We start from the raw sequence: 24,997 nt of genomic DNA on the forward strand, positions 1-24,997 counted from the left end.
CCTGCCGTGGAGTGAAAGTTAATATGCCTATGAAGCTACTTTAGTCACTACTAGTCACTTTCATGGTGCCTGAAACCCACGGTTGGCAAAAACTAAACTAAAACATTCCTGGCTATCCACCTACACTGCCTTCATGGTAAAGGCCTCAGATCTCTAGACAGGCTTAATGAGTGTGTTGCAATTCAGATGTTGTGTCTCCTTAATTCTGGCAGACTTTAGCCCCATCTACTGGCTGAGTTTAACATTTCAGATGGAGATTCTTCTTTTTCTTCTACTTTTTTAAACTTCATTTGTAATGGCACACCAGATCAGGTTTCCTTAGCTGTGCCTTAAACAAAAGTGGGCCAAGTAAAATATTTTATTTGCCAACAACAACTGTTCCACCAACTGTTTCTGCGTGTTCTCGACTTCTTGTTTATATACACAAACACACAGATAAATGTTATATACAAAAAGATCAAATGCACAATCAAATTATCAAGCTTTGAATAAACTTCAAAAAAGGGAGGAGAAACTGATTCCCTTGTTTTTTTGTGGTTGACGTCAAAGCTTGTGTATCAGACATGATATTTTGGAAAAAAAACTAGAAGCAAGTCAGATTGCCAACATAAACATGATATGCCCTCATTGTTAAAAACCAAAACTGTAAAATTGTGACCCAGACTATGTTTAATATGAGGGGTTGGCACTTTGTTATGCTGCCAATTGATGTCCAGAAACCAGCTGAAAGCGTCTGTCCTCAGGTCCGGTTAAAAATATATTACACAGTAATTTCCATGAGAACGATACATGCACATATTTTCGATATGGATGAGTAATAATGCTTCTGGTAACTGGAGTTGTAGACAAAGAACAGGTTTATTAACATTGTTCACATGCTACAGTTCAAAGCTTAAACCCCTGATACTTATTAAAGATATCTGATAACACAAAGCATTATATAATAATAAAAATAAAAATAAAGAATTAATGATTATTATTCAAGATAAATTAAGTTGGAACATATATGATTAATGTAATGAATTATTTCATTATCTAATTTGATCATATTCACATTGTCATTTTTTCATCATATGTATATATGCTCATTTATTATTATGTGAGAGAGTAATAAGTTGAAGGGTGAGAAAATATAACGGTTCCCGTCCTGCGACATTCTTCTCTTTATCAGTTTCTACATCTTCAAGGTCACCATTTGCAACTTTTTAAGTCCCTTCCATGTATTACGGCTGTGTCTTTTTGAAGTTTCTTAACTTTATCTCAAAGACACTTAGCACTCCATAATTGACCAGCTCTTGTTTTATCTGAAACAAAGATGGAGAGATAGGTCAAAATGTATTTCCATTGTACTCTATTGTACTATTTGTTAATAAAGTCACCAGTGTCAGATATAAAGTCTGAAATATAAGATAAGAGACCGTTTTTTTATTTTTTTCACTCAGGCAGAAATGTGCTTTTGGGTGAAAATTGTGACTTACTTGCTGCAAAACATCCTCAACGTTTCCACGCTGTGTCAGGTCTAAAAGTGACCTAATTTTCAATTTAACTCCTATGACATTTTCTAAAAGGAAACACACATAGGCATAATAATAAGGCATAATAACACACACACACAAATACAGTATATATATATATATAGAGAGAGAGAGAGAGACCGATAATCCACGATAAGGCCGAATCACAGCCGTTATGATATGGAGCCATATCGCATGGCTACTTGTGTGACATTGCGTTTATACAACAGTTCGACGACACAAGTGTGTAAATAAATAAGAAACAACAACAGTGTGTGTCTTTAAAAACACTCTTTTGTGCGGAACAACTTCCTTCCGCCATGGATTTAAATCTCAAGTTGACAGCTGATCCCAAGCCTCCGTTACTAATTCTAAAACGTCACTTTATAACAAGTAACGAAGGAACGCTGAGTTGCTTCATTGAAGCTTATTGAATTATGTATAGTAGAGTTTTATGAGAGAGAAAGATTGACTAAGCGAGTGCATTACTTGCATCAAGCTGATGTTCTTCTGGCCAATCTTATTTCCATAATCACAATATCAGTTTGAATGTCCGCTGAGACTTTGTCCTTTCAACAGTTAAGGGGATTTCCCATGACAGCTCTAGTCAGTGCATTGGTAAATTAAGTCTTATTGTTTACAACCTTTTTTCAGTCCTTTTCAATATAAAAGCATTTGCTACTGACTCACTCATGAAGACCCTTACGAAAAAGAAGTTTATTCAAGTGTGCTATTAGTATACTTATTTTAAACTAAAATAAGAAAGTATAGCCTACTCTCAGTCTACTTTTTATGTACTTCTCAGAAATATACTTAATGTACTTATCAGAAATATACTTCAAATTCCACTTAAGTATACTTGACTTATACTGAGAGAAAAGTCTAAGTATATTTAGCCTATACTTGTTGATCGAGATATACTTAAAAGTATAATTAAGTATTCTAAGTATTCTTGGCTTGTACTTGTGTTTACTATTTTGATTGAGTAGCTTATTAATTTTTTATTTTTTTTTAAACATAATATTACACACTGTCTTATAAACTAACATGTTCAAGTTTATATAGTAACAAGTTTTCGGGTGGAATAGCTTATAGAGTAAATAAAATAAGCATGGAACTGAACCGGATCTTGTACACAGCGATAATAATTCCCTTACGAAAAATACATTTATTCAAGTTTTCTATTAGTATACTTCTTTTCAACTAAAAAGAAGAAAGCATAATTTCAGTCTACATTTTATATACTTCTCAAAAATATACTTTATGTACTTCTCAGAAATATACTTAATTACACTTAAGTGTACTTGTCTTACTGAGAGAAAAGTCCAAGTATATTTGGCCTATACTTGTACTCAATCTTTTGATCGAGATATACTTAAAAGTTTAATTATTCAAAGTATACTTGGCTTGTAGTTGTGTTAACTCTTTTGATCGAGTAGCCTATTAAATACTTCTTCTTTTTTTACATCGTTTTTCATATACAGTCTTATGAAACTTACATTGTTTGAAAATATTGATATAAAACAGATATGTTTATAATTTTGCGTATCTGAATTTGTGTAGGCTAGTCCACTGGTAGTGCACATAGGAATTTACTTTAATTCTACTTTACTCTTTCCCCACCATTGACTGAATTTTCCAGCTATCCATGTTTTCGCTGTTATATGGTAGCTTCCGGTACGACACATCTTCTAGTACAGAATTTCCAGATCAAAACACAGGAGAAGAAGCTGAAACAAGTGATAGAAGATTGCTCACTCAAATGTAAAATAATGTGATCATCAAACATTAAACAGCTTGTAAATCAAAACTGAAATGAAGCGTAACCCATGAAGAGAAAACGACTGTGAAGCTTTGACTGATCGAGTTGGACTCGATCTCCTCCATCTGTGTTTTGATCATCGTTCTGAATCTGATCAAGGTGTAGTCTTTGAAAAAAAATTCGATTTTCTCATCTTTTTTGTTTAAAATGTTGCCTTTATTTATGAAACTTACCAACATTCAAGTGTTGATAAAAAAGGATGCATGAAGCTAATAAAATGTTTTTAAAATTAAAGTAGCCTACAGTTAAAGGCATTTTTCAAGTATAAAAAAAATAACATTTGAACATAGTAGTATAGGCCTACTGCAAGAGCAAAAATTATATATAAATAGTAAATTATAAGTATAATGTTAAGTTCACTTAAAGAAAACTTGTAGTATAAAACTACTAAGTTTACTGAGAGTATACTTCAAAGTTGTTATAAGTATTAAAATAGTAAACTACTAGTATACCCATAAGTTCACTTGCAGTACAAATGAGAAATGTAATTATGAACTAATTGTGCACTTAAAGATTACTAGTGTTACACTTATAGTACACTTAAACATATACTTTTATATACTAAAAGTGGGCCAATTTAGTACACAAGTTTACTAGTAGTAGCCTACATATTGACATTAGTATACTTACTCCATAATGTATACTGTGATGGATTTTTTAATTAATCAAGTTGAATTAATCAACTAACATTTGTTTTTCTGAACGACATTCATATGCTTTTAAATGTTTCCAAACTCTTTGGGGAAAACGTGTGACTTTGAGTGTGTATGTGTGTGTGTATAATAAATAACAGAAAGGGGAAGTGAAACTAGACAGATTACTAGTTCTCAAACCTTGTGATAAGTAATCACAAAAACAGAGTTTGCTTGTGCCAGTGACAGAGGGATAAGGTTGGGGCTTTTGAACCAATTGAACCAATCATATTGAAAGTGACATGTTAGTCTTATTTGTTTTCTCGATTCTATAAAAACTGTTGTATCCGTATTTTTTGGTGGGATTCTCAATGGAATTTGTCTGAGATCCTCCGGCCTTGCTTCTTGGGAGAGATTCCCTGAGAACTACTCGGGAAGATCTCCTGGCCGTGATTAAAGCATTTGAAGGACATTTGCTGATGTCTGTTTGTCGATTTATTCCTGCGCAGGAAGCTAGTTTAGGGAAGCAAGTTAGTTAGAAACTCGGCCAGTCGTCAACTGAAGACGCAAGAGCTAGAGTATAAAGGTATTGGTTGTCGATTAGTAGACGCCCCAGTTTAAGGAATTGGGTGTTGATTTGTAGATGTCCCAGATAAAGGTATTGGTGTCGATTTGGAGATGCCTCAGGTAATAAGATCAATTGGGTGTCGATTTGGAGACACCCCAGATAGTTAGGTTTAGGGAAAAATCTACCACAATACTTAAAAATATACTTGAACATTACTTAAGTATACTTCATAAAATTAACTTCTTTTTCGTAAGGGGACAGTCTTTGCTGCCTAATGGTGTAATAATGTAGCAGTCGAAATCACAACCCCTAACGGACCCTTTCCCAATACCAAATACGGCATGTTATTGATGTAAAATAATATTTAATTAAAAAAATATTTGTTTAAACAATATTAGCCATTATAAAAGTATAAGAAGTTTGTAGAATGGAAAATAAACGCGCAAACACTTCAGTCAAAAGTGCAAAAGCAGAGCTCGATATAGAACAGGTTTTCAGTTAAATAAAAATATAAAGTTATGAAACTTAACTTTGCCCTTAGCCAAATCGATTTGCTCTGGAACAAGTAATAGATTAATAAGATCAAAGATGGCCTGTTTGATGTACCCAAAATTAATTATACCTCATGTTTAAACACTATCTACATAAGAGCCAGCGGCAAACATACACACACACACACACGCACACGCACGTGCGCTCACACACACACAAACAAACTGATAATAGTATCACATAATTTGATGAAAGTCCTACCTGTTCCGTTGTTCACAAGAAAGGCCCAACGACCCGGAACATTTACGTTACTCGTGTTCAATAGGTTTCCCTCCTTTCCACGAGCTATAACTCTGCTCTGATTGGCCAGAAGGCTCAGTCTGTGATTGGTCTACAACGTACAGCGCCTGTGGAAGCTACACGTCCATTACCATAACTGAACTTCAGCTCAGGACGCTTCCTAAAGCTCAGCGATTGTACACACTGTAAGAGACAGTAACAATGCCGTCGATTTTACCACATCAATCCGAGCGCAAGTCCGATGATGAAACATTGCAAGGACGACTCGAGCAGGAAGTTTCTCAGTGATACGCTGCTCAGTTTGAGGTACATTATGAGATGTCGCATCTGTAATTCCTCACCCTCAGCTTTAACAAGTGTATGTCCATCAACAAACTGTGTATATTTATAATTTATTGCAGTGCACAGGCGGGGAACATATGTTCGCCCAGCACTAACATGAATGACTTATGTAACATTAAAGTTTGAGTTAACAAATATGGCTCCATGCTTTATTTACTCAAAGTAGTGAGAACGACAGACAATCTGCATTAATAGACACAGTTTTAGGTAATAGTGGCCCACAGCTGATTAGCAGAAGTATTTCAGTGTGTATTTCAGTTAGCTGGAAACTTACACAAAAAACCCAGAAAACGAAGTATTTTGAATACCCAGTAGAAAATATATACATCAATAATTATTCATACTTCCGGGTTGTGATTCTGAGGAGCAAGTCGTTCGAAATAAACTGGGTACTGACCCATCTTTCTAGAGCAAGCATTTACGAAACTCCCGAGATTTGAGAAGCAGTCGTCAGTAAAAATGACGTGTTGTGGGACTTGCTACTGCCAATACATACACAACATGCTGCTGTGAGCAAGTAAGACATGCTGCTGCTGTACAATATAGCGTACATGAATTACCCGTAGCAGATCTATACAGGTGGAGCTGGGGAAGGTGGAGGGTTTCTGAATGTGCGCTGCATTGCTAAGGCAAATGCTACCCAAGTATTTGAAGGTTGAGCAGCGGGCTCATTGGCTACTGATACGGCAGGAACCAATCAGCTGCCTATAGATAACGATGTGATTATGAACAGGTGAGTAAAAGGACCTATTAGCCTGCACTAGTAGCCTAGAAATCTAGACGCACGTGTCGTCTAGCAACTCTCCGTTGGCTTGCGAGCTGGATAAACCAAACTCTAGTCAGGCCAATCACATCGTGTACAGAGTCAGTGGGTGGGCTTAACATAATGACGGCAGAGTTGGGACGGTTCCGTGTGAATTCCCTGCTACCTGAAAACAAAGAAGAGCTGCTGTAGCTGGCGAACAGCAGCCTTTCGAAATAGATTTGGCCGCTACTCTGGAAGACTTGGAGTTAAGCTTTTCTTTGAGAAAAGAACAAAGAACGGCACTGAAGTCATTCTTGAAAAAAAGGAAGATGTGTTCTGAGTTTTGCCGACAGGATACGGCACAAGCTTAATCTATCAACTAGCTCCGCTGGTGGGAAAACGCTCTGGTTGGTTGTAGCGCTATCCTATTGAGTGCAGAGGGAATTTGAAAGACAACCGTTTATCCTGCCCCACGGATTGAGCCCTGCCAATGGTGTGTTCCATTTACTGTCACTGGCAGGGACTATTTTAAGCATGGCATCTAATGATCAATGACTGCAAAAAAAGTAACATATCAATAGCCTACATACTGTATATATTTTTGTCTATATAAATAGTGTTGTGAATGCAGTCACGACTGAAGGGGTTGAAGGCTTTGCGTCTGTCCAAATAATGCCCTTCAGCCATGACTGTGTTCACAATACAGCACGGCCCCTCATACCTTATTGCTTACTTATCTATTCTGTAAAGTACATAAAAGCATTGCATAGGAATGTGATGAGTCATCAATCACAGCATTATTACCTGGTAGAACTGTGGTGGTGGTGGTGGTTTCTGAAAGAAAGACATTTTATTGGCTAATGGATTATGTTGTCTGCACTCTTACACTAACATAGAAATAGGCTCATGACTAATTACCTGGTATGGTTGCTGTGGTTTCTGTGGTGGTTTCTGAAAGAAGGAAAACAATTAGAAACACCATAAAAACCTTACGAACTCAATTCACGAATGCCGTTTTTTCTCCCCACGGGGAGTTTTTGCTTGTAGTTTTGTTTTGTTTTGCTTTTTATTTACTTAATAAACATCCCTTTTCCTGCACATGAATCCTCTCTCACTATTTCACCATTCCGTGACAGAACGAACAAGCCGTCATGAGGATTCAGCAGAGGAGGGATTCACACCATCCACCGGTCTCCCCTGTCACCTGCCTGCAATACGAATGCATAGGAACTTAACTTCCCTCCGTCAACAGGGTACCGATGTGAGGGAGTGTGCAGTTCCGTGTGAATTCCCTGCTACTTGAAAACAAAGAAGAGCTGCTGTAGCTGGCGAACAGCGGTCTTTCGAAATAGCTTTGGCCGCTACTCTGGAAGACTTGGACTTAAGCTTTTCTTTGAGAAAAGAACAAAGAACGGCACTGAAGTCATTCTTGAAAAAAAGGAAGATGTGTTCTGAGTTTTGCCGACCGGATATGGCATAAGTTTAATCTTTTAACTAGCTCCGCCGGTGGGAAAACGCTCTGGTTGGTTGTAGCGCTATCCTATTGAGTGCAATAGGAATTTGAAAGACAACCGTTTATCCCGCCCCATGGATTGAGCCCTGCCAATGGTGTGTTCCCAGACCCAACATCTTGATGTGGGTCTGGCTTGTCAGGCTACTGCACTAGAGTTTCATGCCAGAACTTAGCACTTTCGACTTTACAACTTTGCAGAATGTTTACATTCATAAACTGCTATTTTACACACTGCATGAGAGGGAATATTCGAAAAACCATAATAGGGGCTCTTTAACTATAGTTAACACATGAGACCATGGGCCCTATCATACACCCGGCACGACGCAAGTGTTTTTTGCCAGTTTCAGCCTGACGCAGTTAGCATTTTCACATCCTGCATTTGTTGTTTAAATAGCAAAAGCATTTGCACCCATCTGTTCGCTCATGGGCTGCTGGTCTGAAAACGAGGTGTGTTCAGGCGCAATGTTGGCGCATTGCTATTTTGAGGCAACTGAAATAGACTGCGCCATTGACCAACTGAAACCTGGTCTAAAGTCAATGGCGTAATATTTGTTTTGTTATTTAAAAAGCGTGTTAGTAATATGCGCCTATGGGGGGTGCACAACGTGCGTACATTCTGCTTATTACACACACAGGGACACACAGCAGCACACAAACATGCCAAATATTACGAATAAAAGAATTACAATATAAAATATTATTATTGTGTACATAAAGATATGGTGGAATCCGGCTTGTCCCTTTGATGGTCTGCTTGCATGCTTTAACCTCGTGCACGAGCAGATCAGATGCTCTCTAGAGATGTGTTCAGTCTTTCCTCTTCCAAATTCCACCATGTAAATAGCAAACCGCAATGCTGCAAGCACAACTGGCTTTTAAAGGGAATGGGAGAGGAGACTCTGATTGGTTTACTGCACGTTACGCCCAAAACACACCCATTACTCATTAAGAGAATAGGCACAACCCTTTTAGACCATGCACGGGGCGCGCCAACCATTTTTCCCGTCGCTAAACTAGCAAAAGTGGATTCAGACACACCAAGTGGACTTGCGCTGTGAGCTTTAGACCATGCGCTTAGATCGTTAAAATAGGGCCCCTTTACTGTAAAGTGTTACCACCCCCCCCCCCCCCCCATATATTTTTGTCTATATAAATAGTGTTGTGAATGCAGTCACGACTGAAGGGGTTGAAGGCTTTGCGTCTGTCCAGAAAATGCCCTTCAGCCATGACTGTGTTCACAATACAGCACGGCCCCTCATAACTTATTGCTTACTTATCTATTCTGTAAACTACATAAAAGCATTGCATAGGAATGTGATGAGTCATCAATCACAGCATTATTACCTGGTAGAACTGTGGTGGTGGTGGTGGTTTCTGAAAGAAAGACATTTTATTGGCTAATGGATTATGTTGTGTGCACTCTTACACTAACATAGAAATAGGCTCATGACTAATTACCTGGTATGGTTGCTGTGGTTTCTATGGTGGTTTCTGAAAGAAGGAAAACAAATATAAACACCATAAAAACCTTATGAACTCAATTCACGAATGCCGTTTTTTTCTCCCCACGGGGAGTTTTTGCTTGTAGTTTTGTTTTGATTTTTATTTACTTAATAAACATCCCTTTTCCTGCACATGAATCCTCTCTCACTATTTCACCATACCGTGACAGAACGAACAAGCCGTTACGAGGATTCAGCAGAGGAGGGATTCACACCATCCACCGGTCTCCCCTGTCACCTGCCTGCAATACGAATGCATAGTGAAGTTCAGGAACTTAACTTCCCTCCGTCAACAGGGTACCGATATGAGGGAGTGTGCGGTTCCGTGTGAATTCCCTGCTACTTGAAAACAAAGAAGAGCTGCTGTAGCTGGCGAACAGCGGTCTTTCGAAATAGCTTTGGCCGCTACTCTGGAAGACTTGGATTTAAGCTTTTCTTTGAGAAAAGAACAAAGAACGGCACTGAAGTCATTCTTGAAAAAAAGGAAGATGTGTTCTGAGTTTTGCCGACCGGATACGGCATAAGTTTAATCTTTCAACTAGCTCCGCCGGTGGGAAAACGCTCTGGTTGGTTGTAGCGCTATCCTATTGAGTGCAGAGGGAATTTGAAAGACAACCGTTTATCCCGCCCCACGGATTGAGCCCTGCCAATGGTGTGTTCCCAGACCCAACATCTTGATGTGGGTCTGGCTTGTCAGGCTACTGCACTAGAGTTTCATGCCAGAACTTTGCACTTTCGAATTTACAACTTTGCAGAACGTTTACATTCATAAACTGCTATTTTACACACTGCATGAGAGGGAATATTCGAAAAACCATAATAGGGGCACTTTAACTAAAGTTAACACATGAGACCTTGGGCCCTATCATACACCCGGCGCAATGCGGTGGCAGGCGCGACGCAAGTGTTTTTTGCCAGTTTCAGCCTGACGCAGTTAGCATTTTCACATCCTGCATTTGTTGTTTAAATAGCAAATGCATTTGCACCCATCTGTTCGCTCATGGGCTGCTGGTCTGAAAACAAGGCGCAATGTTGGCGCATTGCTATTTTGAGGCAACTGAAATAGACTGCGCCATTGATCAACTGAAACCTGGTCTAAAGTCAATGGCGTAATATTTGTTTTGTTAATTAAAAAGCGTGTTAGTAATATGCGCCTATAGGGGATGCACAACGTGCGTACATTCTGCTTATTACACACACAGGGACGCACAGCAGCACACAAACATGCCAAATATTTAGAATAAAAGGATTACAATATAAAAGATTATTATTGTGTACAGAAAGATATGGTGGAATCCGGCTTGTCCCTTTGATGGTCTGCTTGCATGCTTTAACCTCGTGCACGAGCAGACCAGATGCTCTCTAGAGTTCTGTTCAGTCTTTCCTCTTCCAAATTCCACCATGCAAATAGCAATCCGCAATAGAGTCCTGCACGGGTTCGGGTACCCGCGCGGGTGACCCGCAAATTTTGCTCAAACGGGTGAAAAATATCCAACTGTGTCGGATACGGGTGCGGGTGCGGGTCGGACACGGGGGAAACACGGGTCTAAACACGGGTTTAAAACAATCACATGCAAACATAAAAATATACATATTTTTAGGAACACAAAAATATTCCTGTATTTCAAGTTGATCAAATAATTTAAAATCCACATCAGTTTATTTGTGCCCACGCGCCACGCCCTCCCAGGATCTATAATGTTACCTAGGCTACTTTCACTTTTAAAAATTCCTCATAACCGCGCGCGCGATCTGCTTGCAGTCGTCGAGATGGATGCTGAGGAGTTGAAGAAAAGAATAGCTAGTGGAGATTGTAAAGTTACATTTACATTTACATTTATTCATTTAGCTGACGCTTTTATCCGAAGCGACTTACAATTGCTATATATATGTCAGAGGTCGCACGCCTCTGGAGCAACTAGGGGTTAAGTGTCTTGCTCAGGGACACATTGGTGTCTCACAGTGGATTCGAACCCGGGTCTCTCACACCAAAGGCATGTGTCTTATCCATTGCGCCACCACCACCCCTATGTTGTCGACAATACGTCATCAAAAATCAAGTCCAGCATGTGGGAGAAATTTGGAGTTATTTGAAGAAAACAATATTGTGAAAGGCTTTGCTGCATGCATTTTCGTGTTGGATAGCCGCAAATGTGGAACTTCATCGCTGAGGAAGCACGCAGATAACTGTGGTAACAAACCAAGCAGTTCTATCGAACAGTATTTTTCAAATTTAACACTGTTCAGTATGTGTGGTGTGCAGGGCGTGTTTGAACCCAAAATTGTTAGATGTAGGCTAGACGAAATTGCGTGGCAGATATAGTGTTGTAGCCGCGTCTGTTACTCAGTTTTGTGGTAACGTTAGCCATGTTCTTCATGTACTGGCCTTTTGACAGCTTCGGCTGAAGTTGTCCTTGTGTTAAAGCTATGGTCTACGATTTCAAAGATTGTTCATTATTAATAACCTCGTTTAGATGCTGGTTATGGTTCTACAGTAAAATCCTAACAATATGAAGAGAAAAAAGAATAAAAAAAATCCATTCACTCTATTGGGTGTACAACTGCTCTCATCCAATCCCCCGCTCCACTTGAAACCACCTGGCGCTCGCGTCTCAACCCCACCACACCCCACCCCGCCCCCCTCCTGCGACATGAAATTTCGCGGGCAAGCAGCTGACAGTCTATGGTAGCTAGCAAAGTAGCATCAGCTCAGCAATGTAGAAAAAACAAACCGACAGCAGCAAGCGGCTCCTGCTTGTCCCTACAGTCAAAGTTGGAAGAAAGAGAAGTCTGTAGAGGAAAGAGCAGAGATAAAAAAATAAATAAAGTGAAGAACGCCGGACTCAAAGTAGAATCAATATAGGGTCCACCATTGACCGTTGGAGGAAGCTTCAGGGAGATTTGGGACTGAAAACCGACGCTGACACGGCTGACTTTTTGTTGAGCAGGTAAGCATTTATTTATACTTTTATGGTGTGAGGTGTTACATAAATATCTTTTTATCAGTCTGACAACATGCTCATGCTGCCGGTCGGCATTGGAATGTTAGCCGTTTAGCATCGCCTATCACGGGTCAAAGTAATTTTTATTTTATTTTTTTAAGTGCTTGAATATATTTCAGTAGGCCTAGCCGGTTTCTGTTCGAGCCGATCGGAATTTGAACAAGATGCGCTGTGTGCTGCTATAACAATTACTCAAAACCTTAGCAATACTAACTAATAATTATTGTGCAATTAATGTGCGCTAGGTAGCACTTTTGACCAGGGTAAACGAGGCTCAGGAGGGGAAACGTACCCTCCTAAGACGGCAGCTGTAATACAGTATTATTTCTTTTATTTATTTATTATTGTTTGTGTTTCGGGGGGTGGTGGTGGGGGGTTTAGAACATTGCATGTGTTGCTAATCTTGCGTGTTTACTACCGGTGATCACAGCTTGACTGAGTGACGTTGTTCAGGTCGTTTCCCGGTGGGAGGGATCAGGTAGCACAGAGGGGAGGGGTGTGTGTGTGGAGGGGCGGGATGAGTTTTTTAAAACTTCCCAACCGTCTCAGGCTTTCTCGACCGATTTTCAACATTGTAGACTACAGCTTTAATTGTCGTTATAACTTCTGTATGACCTGGCAATAAACATTTTTGTAATTGTGTCTATAATGTGATTGGCTAAACTGATTTTATTTTGGGTGCGGGTCGGGTGTCGGTTCTATTTTAAGCGGGTCGGGTCGGGTGCGGATTTTAATTAGTGCTGTTGATGGATAACGGGTCGGATGCGGTTTGAAGCACTGCAGGTACGGGCGGGTGCGGATTTACAAAATCGGACCCGTGCAGGACTCTGATCCGCAATGCTGCAAGCACAACTGGCTTTTAAAGGGAATGGGAGAGGAGACTCTGATTGGTTTACTGCACGTTACGCCCAAAACACACCCATTACTCATTAAGAGAATAGGCACAACCCTTTTAGACCATGTACGGGGCGTGCCGACCATTTTTCCCGTCGCTGAACTAGCAAAAGTGGATTCAGACACGCCAAGTGCACTTGCGCTGTGAGCTTTAGACCATGCGCTTAGATCGTTAAAATAGGGCCCCTTTACTGTAAAGTGAACTGTCACTGGCAGGGACTATTTTAAGCATGGCATCTAATGATTAATGACTGCAAAAAAAGTAACATATCAATAGCATATATTTTTGTCTATATAAATAGTGTTGTGAATGCAGTCACGACTGGAGGGGTTGAAGGCTTTGCGTCTGTCCAAATAATGTCCTTCAGCCATGATTGTGTTCACAATACAGCACGGCCCCTCATACCTTATTGCTTACTTATCTATTCTGTAAAGTACATAAAAGCATTGCATAGGAATGTGATGAGTCATCAATCACAGCATTATTACCTGGTAGAACTGTGGTGGTGGTGGTGGTGGTTTCTGAAAGAAAGACATTTTATTGGCTAATGGATTATGTTGTCTGCACTCTTACACTAACATAGAAATAGGCTCATGACTAATTACCTGGTATGGTTGCTGTGGTTTCTGTGGTGGTTTCTGAAAGAAGGAAAAAAAAATATAAACACCATAAAAACCTTATGAATTCAATTCACGAATGCCGTTTTTCTCTTTTTTTTTTTTTTGATAAACTGATTTCTCAGGTTCATTTTGGGTTTGTTCAATTGACACCATTTGGCGACAGTCTATAAGTACTGGCCAGTGTTGTTGTTTTGCAGGTATTGTTGTTATGCTTTACATAAAAAAATAAATAAGGTTACACTTTATTTTAAGGTGTCATTGTTACCGTGTAATTATATATTTAAGTGCTGAGTAAAACTAAGCAACTACATGTACTTACTATAGGGTTAGATTAGGATTTGGTTGAGGGTTAGTTTTATGTAATTATGCATAATTTACTGTTATTACTATATTAAGTACATGTAACATGTAAGTCTGAGCATTGAATAGTGTAACATCTAGATGAAGTCTGAGCATTGAAACATGCACAACTAAGATTATTCAATAAAATCTGCTCTTTTTACTATCATCACTTCATCTCCTGCTTCTGCTCTTCTCTGGCTTTCTCAGTCAAACTCTCAGGCTAATAGAAGACTGATTTCTTCTGGCAGAGATCAGTGTCTGGGGTCGGATCTAATATTGTCAGGGTTCTGTCACTTCTGTATGGTTTGTTTCTTGGTTTGTGTCTCAGAGCTCTGACACTCCCAGTTTGTCATGAGTTTGTGTATAGTCTGGTTTGTTGTGAGCACATGGCTTGTCATGTATTTCCTTGTGCCATGTGCTCTCCTGTCAGTTGTCTAGCCCTTCCCATCTTGTTACCTGATTATTGATTTATTTGCCCCACCTGCTTTCCTCGTTACCCTCTTTTGTTTGCCTCCCTATTTAGTATCCCTGTGTTTACAGTCCTGTGCTTGATCGTTGTCGATGTTCCCTTGTGTTTCCAGTTTTGCCAGATGCCTGTTTTGTTTTCCTCCACGGGGAGTTTTTGCTTGTAGTTTTGTTTTGCTTTTTATTTACTTAAAGGCACACTGTGTAGAAATTGTGTTTTTGTCAAACAGCGACCCCTAGAGTCGCTGTTGAATACTTGCACTGTCGTAAATACTCACCCCTACCCTGTACACCGGTACCTGTTCGGTAGGATAGAAGCGTCGGGCATGGAAGAGGCACAGCTAGACTCCGAAGATATTGACCAGGTAATGTTTCACGATTTCATACAAATATTAGGCTACTGCATAGTCTACTGAACTAATGATGATTGTAATTGGATAATAATAAGTTTATGTCAAGTGTTAGACTACTTTATAATAATAAAGTAGCCTACCGCATTTGCTGGCTTATAACGTTTTTACATGATTGCATCTAAATCACAAGTAAATAGTCTATAGTCTAGAGCTAGGCACTGTATAATTTCATTTGTGTTTTTTGATTGTAATGTAAACATTACAAAATGCCAGATGACATCAATAAAGTTAAATGTACGTCGCATTATTTCATAACATTGGCCGTTATGTCATTAGACCTGATTATTGCAATTTATCATGATAGTTTGCAAATTGTGCTCGTTTACACTATTTACAACCTCTAGGCTTATTTATGTTCTGATAATTATGGGAGATGATACACATTTGTATCTAAAATCATATAAGCCACTAATAATACACACATATGAATGTGTAAAAGGACTAACAAACTGAAGCCTACAAATAACGGCAGTGTGTTGTGACTTATATCAGTTTTGTTACACGATTTCCCGACTTCGCAGTAAATATTACATCATTATATATCCACTTTTATGCCGATGTTTATGTTTTATTTTCAGTCATAATTTTCTTCGACGCTTGAAGAATCTTCAGAGTCCCCTCCCGAAACAGGGAGAGGACGAGGACGCGGAGGACGACGAGGGAGACGCCTTTCAGTTTATCACTCTCCTTTTTCCTCTTCCGAGTCTCCTCCGACAAAACCTTTGACTTCTTGGGTTTCGCTGCTGCTTCAGCCATGACAAAACATACGCACGAAAGCAAACGCTGGTTGGTCTCTCACGTCCGAATTTGAGGAAGTGGTGGGGGAAGTGACGTATGCCGTAAAGCAGTCGAATTTTGTAGTTATTTTAGTGCTCGGGTTACTACCCGAACCCCGAAGTTACGTAGTGCTAGTAAAAGCGATACAAACCCCGTCAGGCTATGGCAGACGTGACATTCAACCTATTGTAAGCCGATGTACCATCACAAGGGTCTTGGATATATATTATGAAGGTTGAAAAAATACATAGTGTGCCTTTAATAAACATCCCTTTTCCTGCACATGAATCCTCTCTCACTATTTTACCATTCCGTGACAGAACGAACAATCCGTTATGAGGATTCAGCAGAGGAGGGATTCACACCATCCACCGGTCTCCCCTGTCACCTGCCTGCAGTATGAATGCATAGTGAAGTTCAGGAACTTAACTTCCCTCCGTCAACAGGGTACCGATGTGAGGGAGTTTGCCCTGAGGTGCAGCGCAGCTGCAGAGAGACTGAAGCTTGGGGATGCGGCTCTAAAGGACTTGTTTAATTACGCCCTTGATGAGCCCAGCAACTACTGGACAATGATAGGGCAGGAGCACTTGATGTTTGGGGAATTCGTTAATTCCCTGTGTAAAGGACCACTTTGGAGTTTTAATGTATGCTGTTGATTAAATTAAATATGGGTTGGGTTATTGGTAAAATATTTTTTATTCAACTTATTCAAATAATTCTATATTTTGTATGCGCTTTAATGTTCTTTGTATGTGATTGACCGGAAATCCTGTGCACCTGTGATGTCGAAATTTGTCCCTTTGGTGGCACCGTAGTTTGCACAATAGAAGATGAGCTTTTAAAGGGTAGCTGGTGGGTGTGAATGGTACGCAGCTGTGTTTGAGCATACATGTGGATTTTATCTGAGATTTTGTTTATTCATGAACTTGAACTCGACGCCCGTTTCATGACGGAAGAAAGGACTATCGTATATTGTTTTGCATTCCTTGGTGAGCGTAGCGAGGTACGATATGTTTCGTTCATATAATTCAGAAAATTGTTTGCACATATGTATGGTTTATTTTGCTGTGTAATTAATGTTTGTCATCCTGAATGTTTGTTTATGTAATGATGTTTGTAGCCGTGAAAACCAGTGTGTGAAATGTTTGTTGTATGTATGTTTTTAATACAGTTTTCACGGTGCTAAGGTGATGATGGAATGAAAGTTGAACGTCATGCTGGTTTGGCGAACTAAATAAAGAAACACCTTATGCATCAGTCGAGACTCTCGTTTTGGATCCAAGGGCTGCTACAGTGAAAACTCGACGCAACATCTGAGTCATCTGCTATGCTGCACGTCGTCTTCGCTCCGGAGGTTGCCATTGTTTGTTCCACGCATCCAGACAAGGTCGTAAATTAGTAGCACGTTTAACAGAGACTACAGATGTGGTGAGAGACTCAGGTTATCGGGCAAAAAAAAAAAAAAACACGAACAGACTGAAACTGAACTGTTTACTTACATGGCCATATCCTGATTGATCCAAGTCGTAAGGCTAAATAATAGGCTCTTGTGTTTCTGAGTGAATTATGAAATATCTTAGGTTACACATGAAATGTTTAATGGTTGACTTTCACTTTTAAATTTAAAAATTTGTGAAATGTGATTAAATTGTATGGTAAAGAGCTTTACATTTCGAATTAACTTTAGCCATTCTAATTCTTAAGCTGTCTTGAATACTTAAAGTGTTTTTTGGTATTTAATTGACATTTTGGGCTATCTTAGTATTTGAAGTGAGCAGTGTTAGGTTACACCACCATCTTATAACCACAGCTCCCCGAATCACTTTAATCTAGAAATACATCAATTAGTGATACAAACATGTCAGAAGAGAAATCTAGAGGCCCAGAAGAAACAGTCTCTCGTGAACGAAAGCTTACAGAGAAAGGTAAACAAATGCGTGAAGAGGAAGCTAAGAGGCATGTAAAGGCATTTTTGAAAGCTTATGAATCTTGGAAGCAGATAGCACGAGAATCTAGAACTAGGCTTAAGAAATTCTGTTTGAAGGAGGATCTTGATAAAATAAACCAACACATTCAGAGTGGATACGACCATGTAAATCAGAATTATGAGCCACTTCAACGGAATTCTCTTAGCACACCAGAGATTGTGCAGAAATTGGATGCTTGTAACACACTGACAACAGAAATATGTGATCTTGTGAGTAGACGGCTCGATGTAGAACTAGTTCAAGAGACCTTTAAAGAGGAAGCTGAAAAAGAAAGAGTGCGAATGATTTTAAGTCGTGAAGAATATAAATTTGTCTTTGGTGAGACAAGCACCGAAAGTGTAATTTCAGAAGAATCCATCAAATTAGATAACCTGTCAATCACAAGTCCTAAGGCTTCTACCAAGCGAGTAGATGCGGAAGCAGATCTCGCAGCCAAATTAGAACAGGCAAAGTCTATTGAAGAGATACAAGCTCAGCAGGCCAAACTGATTAAGCTGGAAAGTGAATGGAAACTCCATGAGTCACAAATGTTGATAGAAATGAAGCAGAAACAAGTAGAAGTGGAACTGAAGTTAGAAGAGGAGAAAACAAGGCTAAAAATGTTGCAAGCAAGCATGGATGTGAAAGTGGCTGCAGCTCGAGTTAGAACATACAATAAACTGGAAGGTGATGTGGAGAACATGGTGGGAGAACCAAATACAGCCTCTGTTGTCAGAATCACTCCGGCTACATATTCAAATAGACAACTAGACACAGGAGTCTCCCTGTTCCAATCGCAACCATCATCTCAGAGTGTAACAGCCAACTTAGCTGAAGCAATTGCAAGCTCATTAAGTCTAAATCGTCTGCCTGTTCCTGAACCAACCATGTTTGCTGGTGATCCTTTGAAATTTGTTGACTTTTGGATGTCGTTCACAATTCTAATCGACAGGAAACCTATCTCTGCTAGTGAAAAAATGCTCTATTTGAAAGGCTACCTCTCAGGAGAGGCACGGAAGGCTGTGGAAGGATTCTTTTACCGGAGCTCTGAGGATGCATATGAAGGTGCTTGGGCAGTTTTAAAGGACAGGTACGGAAATCCATTCATTGTGCAGAAAGCGTTTCGAGATAAGCTGATGAAATGGCCTAAGATTAGTCCTAATGATTCTCTAGCACTTAGAGATTTTGCTGATTTTTTAAAGAGCTGTGAAGAAGTTATTCCCCATGTCAAAGGATTGGCCATTTTAAATGATTGTGAGGAAAATCGTAAGCTCTTGGAAAAATTACCAGACTGGATTGTTCGCAAATGGAGCTGAATCGTAGTAGAGCAGCTTGATGCATCTGGAGAATATCCAATCTTTGAACACTTTACTAAGTGTGTGCTGAAGGAAGCCCGTATAGCCTGTAATCCCATCACTTCTTCCTTTTTGAGCTCCAGCTCAGTAGATGAAAAGTTCCCCAAAAGAGCAAAGGCCCTCAGTACAAGTGCCCAAACTTAATATCATGCATTTAAGTCAGAAAGTTTGTCTCCCTTCAAGCCAAAGCTGCCATGCCCTGTCTGTAAGGATGAGCTGCACGGCATTGCTAAGTGCCCAGTCTTTGCTAAGTGCCCAGTCTTTGCTGCCAAGTCTATGGGAGATAAAAGGGTGTTCATAAATCAAAATTATCTATGTTTTGGATGTTTGCGTAAGGGACATATAACTAAAGATTGTAAAACGCGGCATGTCTGTGGAGTGTGTAGCTGGCGCCATCCAACCTGTCTGCATGAAGAGAGAGAGGAGAGATCCGGTGAAATAAAGAGAAGTTTCACTTCTGATTCCACAGAAGGACAAGCAAATCAGCAAGTCCGCAAAGTTTTGTCCCATGCAGTAACTCAGAATTCTTCTGCTACCTCAAGTATTGTTCCGGTTTTCTTGTCATCTATGAAAGAACCCCAGAAGGAAATTCTTACCTATGCGCTTCTTGACACACAGAGTGATTCATATTTTGTCTTGGAAGACCTTGTCAGAGAGTTGGATGTAGTTTCTCAACCATTACAGTTGAAGCTTAGCACAATGACCGCTGTAGACACAGTTACATCCAGTCAAAGTGTGTGTGGTTTGCTAGTTAAAAGCTTTCATTCTGAAAATCACATACAGTTACGGCAAGCATACACACGTGACTTTATTCCTGTTGATAAGTCTTGTATACCAACCAGAACCACAGCATTGCAGTGGCCTCATCTCAAACATCTTGTAAATAACTTGCCATCTCTTCAGGACTGTGCAGTGGGACTGTTGATCGGCTGTGATTGTCCTTCAGCTTTAGCTCCCCTTGAGGTCATCACTGGTGGTGAGAATGAACCATTCGCACAGAAGACCGAGCTGGGATGGAGTATCATAGGAGCAGCTAATCCCCACTTGGATAGGCAGGGAAGTCAAAGATTCGTACATAGGGTTGCAGTGAGAGAGATGCCAGTTCCATCGGCCGCAGACATCTTGAAGGTTCTGGAGTCTGACTTCAACGAGAGGAATTCTGAGGGTAAATGTGTCTCTCAAGACGATGTGCGCTTCATACAGATTCTTAGTGAAAACATTCAGCAGAAAGAGGACGGTCATTTGGAGATGCCTCTCCCATTTAAAGGCCAAAATCCCCCATCATTACCTAACAATAAGAAGCTGGCAATAATTCGCTTGCAGCACTTAAAGAGGAAGTTCAAAGCCAATCAACAGTTTTATGGTCATTACAAGGCATTCATGGAGGATGTGATCTACAAAGGTGACGCAGAGCCAGCCCCAGAGGTATCTGTCGGAGATGTTGTTTGGTACATACCTCACCACGGTGTGTACCATCCGAAGAAGCCTGGCAAATTGAGAGTTGTCTTTGATTGTTCAGCTAAATTTTGTTGGGGCGAGTGGTGGAAACCATATAACCAGTGGCAGTTGGGGCGAGTAGTGGAAACCTTTATGGATAGTGATGGCTTAGTGCGAAGAGTCAAAATACGAGTTGGAGAACAGAAATCAGGAAAGCATCAGTTTCCATCTAAACCTTCTGTTATAGAGAGGCCCATTCAAAAGTTGGTGCTGCTTCTTGAAAGTGAATAGTCAAAGTATACGTTCACATACATACATGCACAGACAAACATACAAACATGCATAACCCATCATATTAACATAACTCAATGCTTATTTGCACAATTGTCCAATATTGGGATGGTAAGTGGTCTATAAGATCTTAAGAATCATGTATGATTTATTTGGTGTTGCAATTATCATGACATGATTGGTGGGAGTGTAAAGGACCACTTTGGAGTTTTAATGTATGCTGTTGATTAAATGAAATATGGGTTGGGTTATTGGTAAAATATTTTTTATTCAAATAATTCTATATTTTGTATGCGCTTTAATGTTCTTTGTATGTGATTGACCGGAAATCCTGTGCACCTGTGATGTTGAAATTTGTCCCTTTGGTGGCACCGTAGTTTGCACAATAGAAGATGAGCTTTTAAAGGGTAGCTGGTGGGTGTGAATGGTACGCAGCTGTGTTTGAGCATACATGTGGATTTTATCTGAGATTTTGTTTATTCATGAACTTGAACTCGACGCCCGTTTCATGACGGAAGAAAGGACTATCGTATATTGTTTTGCATTCCTTGGTGAGCGTAGCGAGGTACGATATGTTTCGTTCATATAATTCAGAAAATTGTTTGCACATATGTATGGTTTATTTTGCTGTGTAATTAATGTTTGTCATCCTGAATGTTTGTTTATGTAATGATGTTTGTAGCCGTGAAAACAAGTGTGTGAAATGTTTGTTGTATGTATGTTTTTAATACAGTTTTCACGGTGCTAAGGTGATGATGGAATGAAAGTTGAACGTCGAACGTCATGCTGGTTTGGCGAACTAAATAAAGAAACACCTTATGCATCAGTCGAGACTCTCGTTTTGGATCCAAGGGCTGCTACACCCTGGATCGCCAAATTAATCCTCCAGTTAGGGAAACTGCAGTCATCCCAGAAGTGGCAGTTATTGCGGCAACATCTCCAAAGGTGGTTATTTCCACACCACCTCACCCTCGCAAGCACAGGACCTGACTTCAGGGGCCCCAAGTCCGGTGGTCCAGAAGGACCCGACTTCGGTGGTCCCTGACCACCGCCCAAGCGCTTCGCCCTGCCGGCACCACCCCAACGCCTCGCCCTGCCGGCACCGCCCCAGCACCTCTCCCTGCCGGCACCGCCCAAGCACCTTGCCCTGCTGACAAATATATCTGATATTTTTGAAGTGGAGATCCATCCGATCTAATGAATTCAAAGGTCTATATTTACCTATAAACTGTATTGTTGTTGTTTGTGCCCAGGCTGTTAAAGAGAAAGAGATTATTAAATTCGGAAACACAAGATTGTATATTTATAGTCTTTGCCACTGTAGACTGATAATCTAACAGAAACTAAAACCTTACTCAGTGTCAGGACTGATATGAACACCAGCAGAAGCTGTGAAACCAGAAATAATCTCATGATGATGAAGTCAGAGATAAAACCAGCATGTAGGAGTCCTTCTGTAATCAGGGGGAGATTTATTATTCTCATTATATAGATTTTAACCTTGAATAAGGTAAGTGATAATAACTTTATTAAATATTTTCAACTTTGAAATATGATTGTAGGAGCCACTTTTGAAGCGGTTGGAAAAAATCCAATATTCTAAAGATCCCACTTTATATATTTTTTATTATTTTTTTATTACTAATAAATAATGGTAAATATTTATTGAACACATTTTGCTGTTTAAAAAAAAATCATAAACACATTAAGCTACTTGATTTGCTAATTTCTTTACATTTATTTAATGTTTATAGCAAAATATACCCATTATTATAATATTATAATTGAATGTTGTAGTTTAATCCATTATACAAGTAAGGATAAATTGTGAGAGAATATAGCTTATGGAGAGTCCCATTAAATAGAAAGATTGGACTTACCGTTCTTCTAAGATGCTCTTGTACCTGTGGTGGGTAAGAAGCAAGTTTGACTGATATTTACCAGCACTGCCTACAGAGAAAAAAATCCTGGCATGGAAGATTTTTTTTTTTTTTTTTTTTTACACAGCCAGCAACTCTTGACAGGCAGGTTGAGAGAGCAACCGCTGAATCCAGCCCAGGATGACAGTAGGCGGGAGGGTAGACAAAGAATGGCAGCAAAAGATATGTTCAAGCACAACACAAACATAGAGACATGAAACAAAGACAACACTGACAAAGCTGCCAGGGCAGAAACCTGACAACACACACCCTGAGAATGTCTGCGCAGAAAGCGAGCTCAGAAAAAATAACAATGACAATGTAGTACTAAGCCTATGTAATATTTAATGCACATTGATCCTTTTACACAAATAAAGTACTTGAGTAAAAGTACAGATACCCTAATAAAATAGTATTCCAGTAAGTACTTCTTTTCAATTTTACTTGAGTAAAAGTACAAAAGTCCTTGATTTTTTTTAATGTATTTAAGCATTAAAAGTAAAAAGTACTGATCGATTAATGTTTACTTTGTAAATTAGACTTATATACTTTTATATTTAATAATTTTAGATTATATATTTTATATAATCCTACCGGTTAAAAATACCTGGGGGAGGGGGGTTGCTAGGTCTGACATCATTATGAATTATTATGAATTGTCAAGTAGCCAGTCAGTAAGAAAGATTAGTGGATGCAGATACATAATGAAAAAATACAAAAATAAACTATTTATATTTTCTTACCAAAACTTGTCATACACTATCAAAACATTAAATTAAAATATCAGTTTCGGTAACTGATAACTCAATGTGTTGACAATATAAAAACAGACGTCACATGGGGCAAAATGCATAACACAGGCTAGATTTTTATCATTTGAAAATGATATGGTGATACACATATGTGGAAATGTCTGCATTCCATTTGTAAACAAGCCTAATTTATTTTTAAGGACAAATATTTACAAAGATGAAAAAAAAAACCTTTTTACATTTTGTAATATGAAAGTGACCTTTCTCACCACTGAGGTTATTTAGTGTTTAAAAGGGAAAGAAAATAGCTCACAATTGGGTCAAGTATTTGTCTTCTTATGTAAGTATGCTTCTAGTAAACCAAGTTGAAGAGGAAGGTCAGGTTTCATTTCATTGTTCACATGCTTCAGATCAGTTTGATTAGTTTTAAACCCTTGCAACCTTGCAAGAGATCTGATAATACAAAAGCATGATGAGAAAAGGGAAAAAAGAGAATGAATTATTATTATTCAAACAAAATGAACAGAAAAAAGTTGGATCGAACACAATTAATGTTTTTTTTATTTTTATTTTTTATGATTATTTGGATTTGTACATTGTGTGGATTTATTGTGCATTCGATAGGCTACACATTACCAATGAGGAAGTCCTGCGACGAAGCAATGCCAAGCCTTAGTACAATGATTACACGCCGCCGCCTATATGGCTGTCTGGACACATGTGAATGGAAGTAGATTTGAAGTAAATTGCTATGTACACAACCTGTGGTTTAACCTAAATATCTGTTTTTTCTTTATAAATCAAAAAAATCTAAATAGCCAAATACTTCAATAAATAATATCTCCATAAATGCGCAAATAGGCTTATTGCTGTGTTATCAAACATGCATTCATTTTATGCCATACCAAATTAAGCAGGGCTGTTTGTGCATGTTCAGATTGACATCAAACGTACAAAAGTGGGTAAAAAAAAACCAAAAAAAAAAAAAAAAAAAAAAAACATCCTTTTACCAAACATAATCTTTTTCTGCGTTTTTGACTATTGAGGCATGTTGTCAAAAAAAGCTCAATGTTTGTTTAGTTGACGGAGCAATAAATGTATAAATAATAGCATTATATTAACTAATTCACTGGAGTAAAACAGTATGGCAAATGGAGCAAAAGAGGAATAACAGGTTTACTTTCACTATTGACACTGCAGATCTAGATTAAACCCGTCATACCTCATTGAATGTGAGAGGACATAAGCATTCACCTTCTTGAAGAGTGACATTCCTCTGTGAATCATTTGCTCTCAGGTCAAAATTTAAGCAAATGTCGAAGCTGATGG

General features: G+C 39.1%; 1 protein-coding gene across 2 annotated transcripts; it reads right to left on the minus strand.

Moving 5' to 3' along the window:
- Positions 1-344: 344 nt before the first annotated feature.
- Positions 345-23,020, minus strand: LOC309485220 (uncharacterized protein). Of its 2 annotated transcripts, XM_082151996.1 has the most exons (11): positions 22,878-23,020; positions 22,353-22,451; positions 22,219-22,251; positions 13,936-13,968; positions 13,819-13,851; positions 9,390-9,422; positions 9,276-9,305; positions 7,334-7,366; positions 7,220-7,249; positions 1,479-1,561; positions 345-1,304 (listed from the first exon to the last, which is right to left on the minus strand). In XM_082151996.1, exons 2-11 carry the CDS (start codon positions 22,408-22,410, stop codon positions 1,224-1,226), a joined length of 447 nt encoding a protein of 148 aa, XP_082008122.1. In that variant the 5' UTR covers positions 22,411-22,451; positions 22,878-23,020; the 3' UTR covers positions 345-1,223. The 2 variants fall into 2 exon arrangements, with proteins under 2 accessions (XP_082008122.1, XP_082008123.1); XM_082151997.1 differs by lacking the exons at positions 9,390-9,422; positions 13,819-13,851 and having other exon boundaries at positions 22,878-23,013.
- Between the last annotated feature and the right edge of the window lie 1,977 nt (positions 23,021-24,997).

This window comes from Leuciscus leuciscus, assembly GCF_965113295.1.
Source record: "Leuciscus leuciscus genome assembly, chromosome: 21".
NCBI lineage: Eukaryota > Metazoa > Chordata > Actinopteri > Cypriniformes > Leuciscidae > Leuciscus > Leuciscus leuciscus.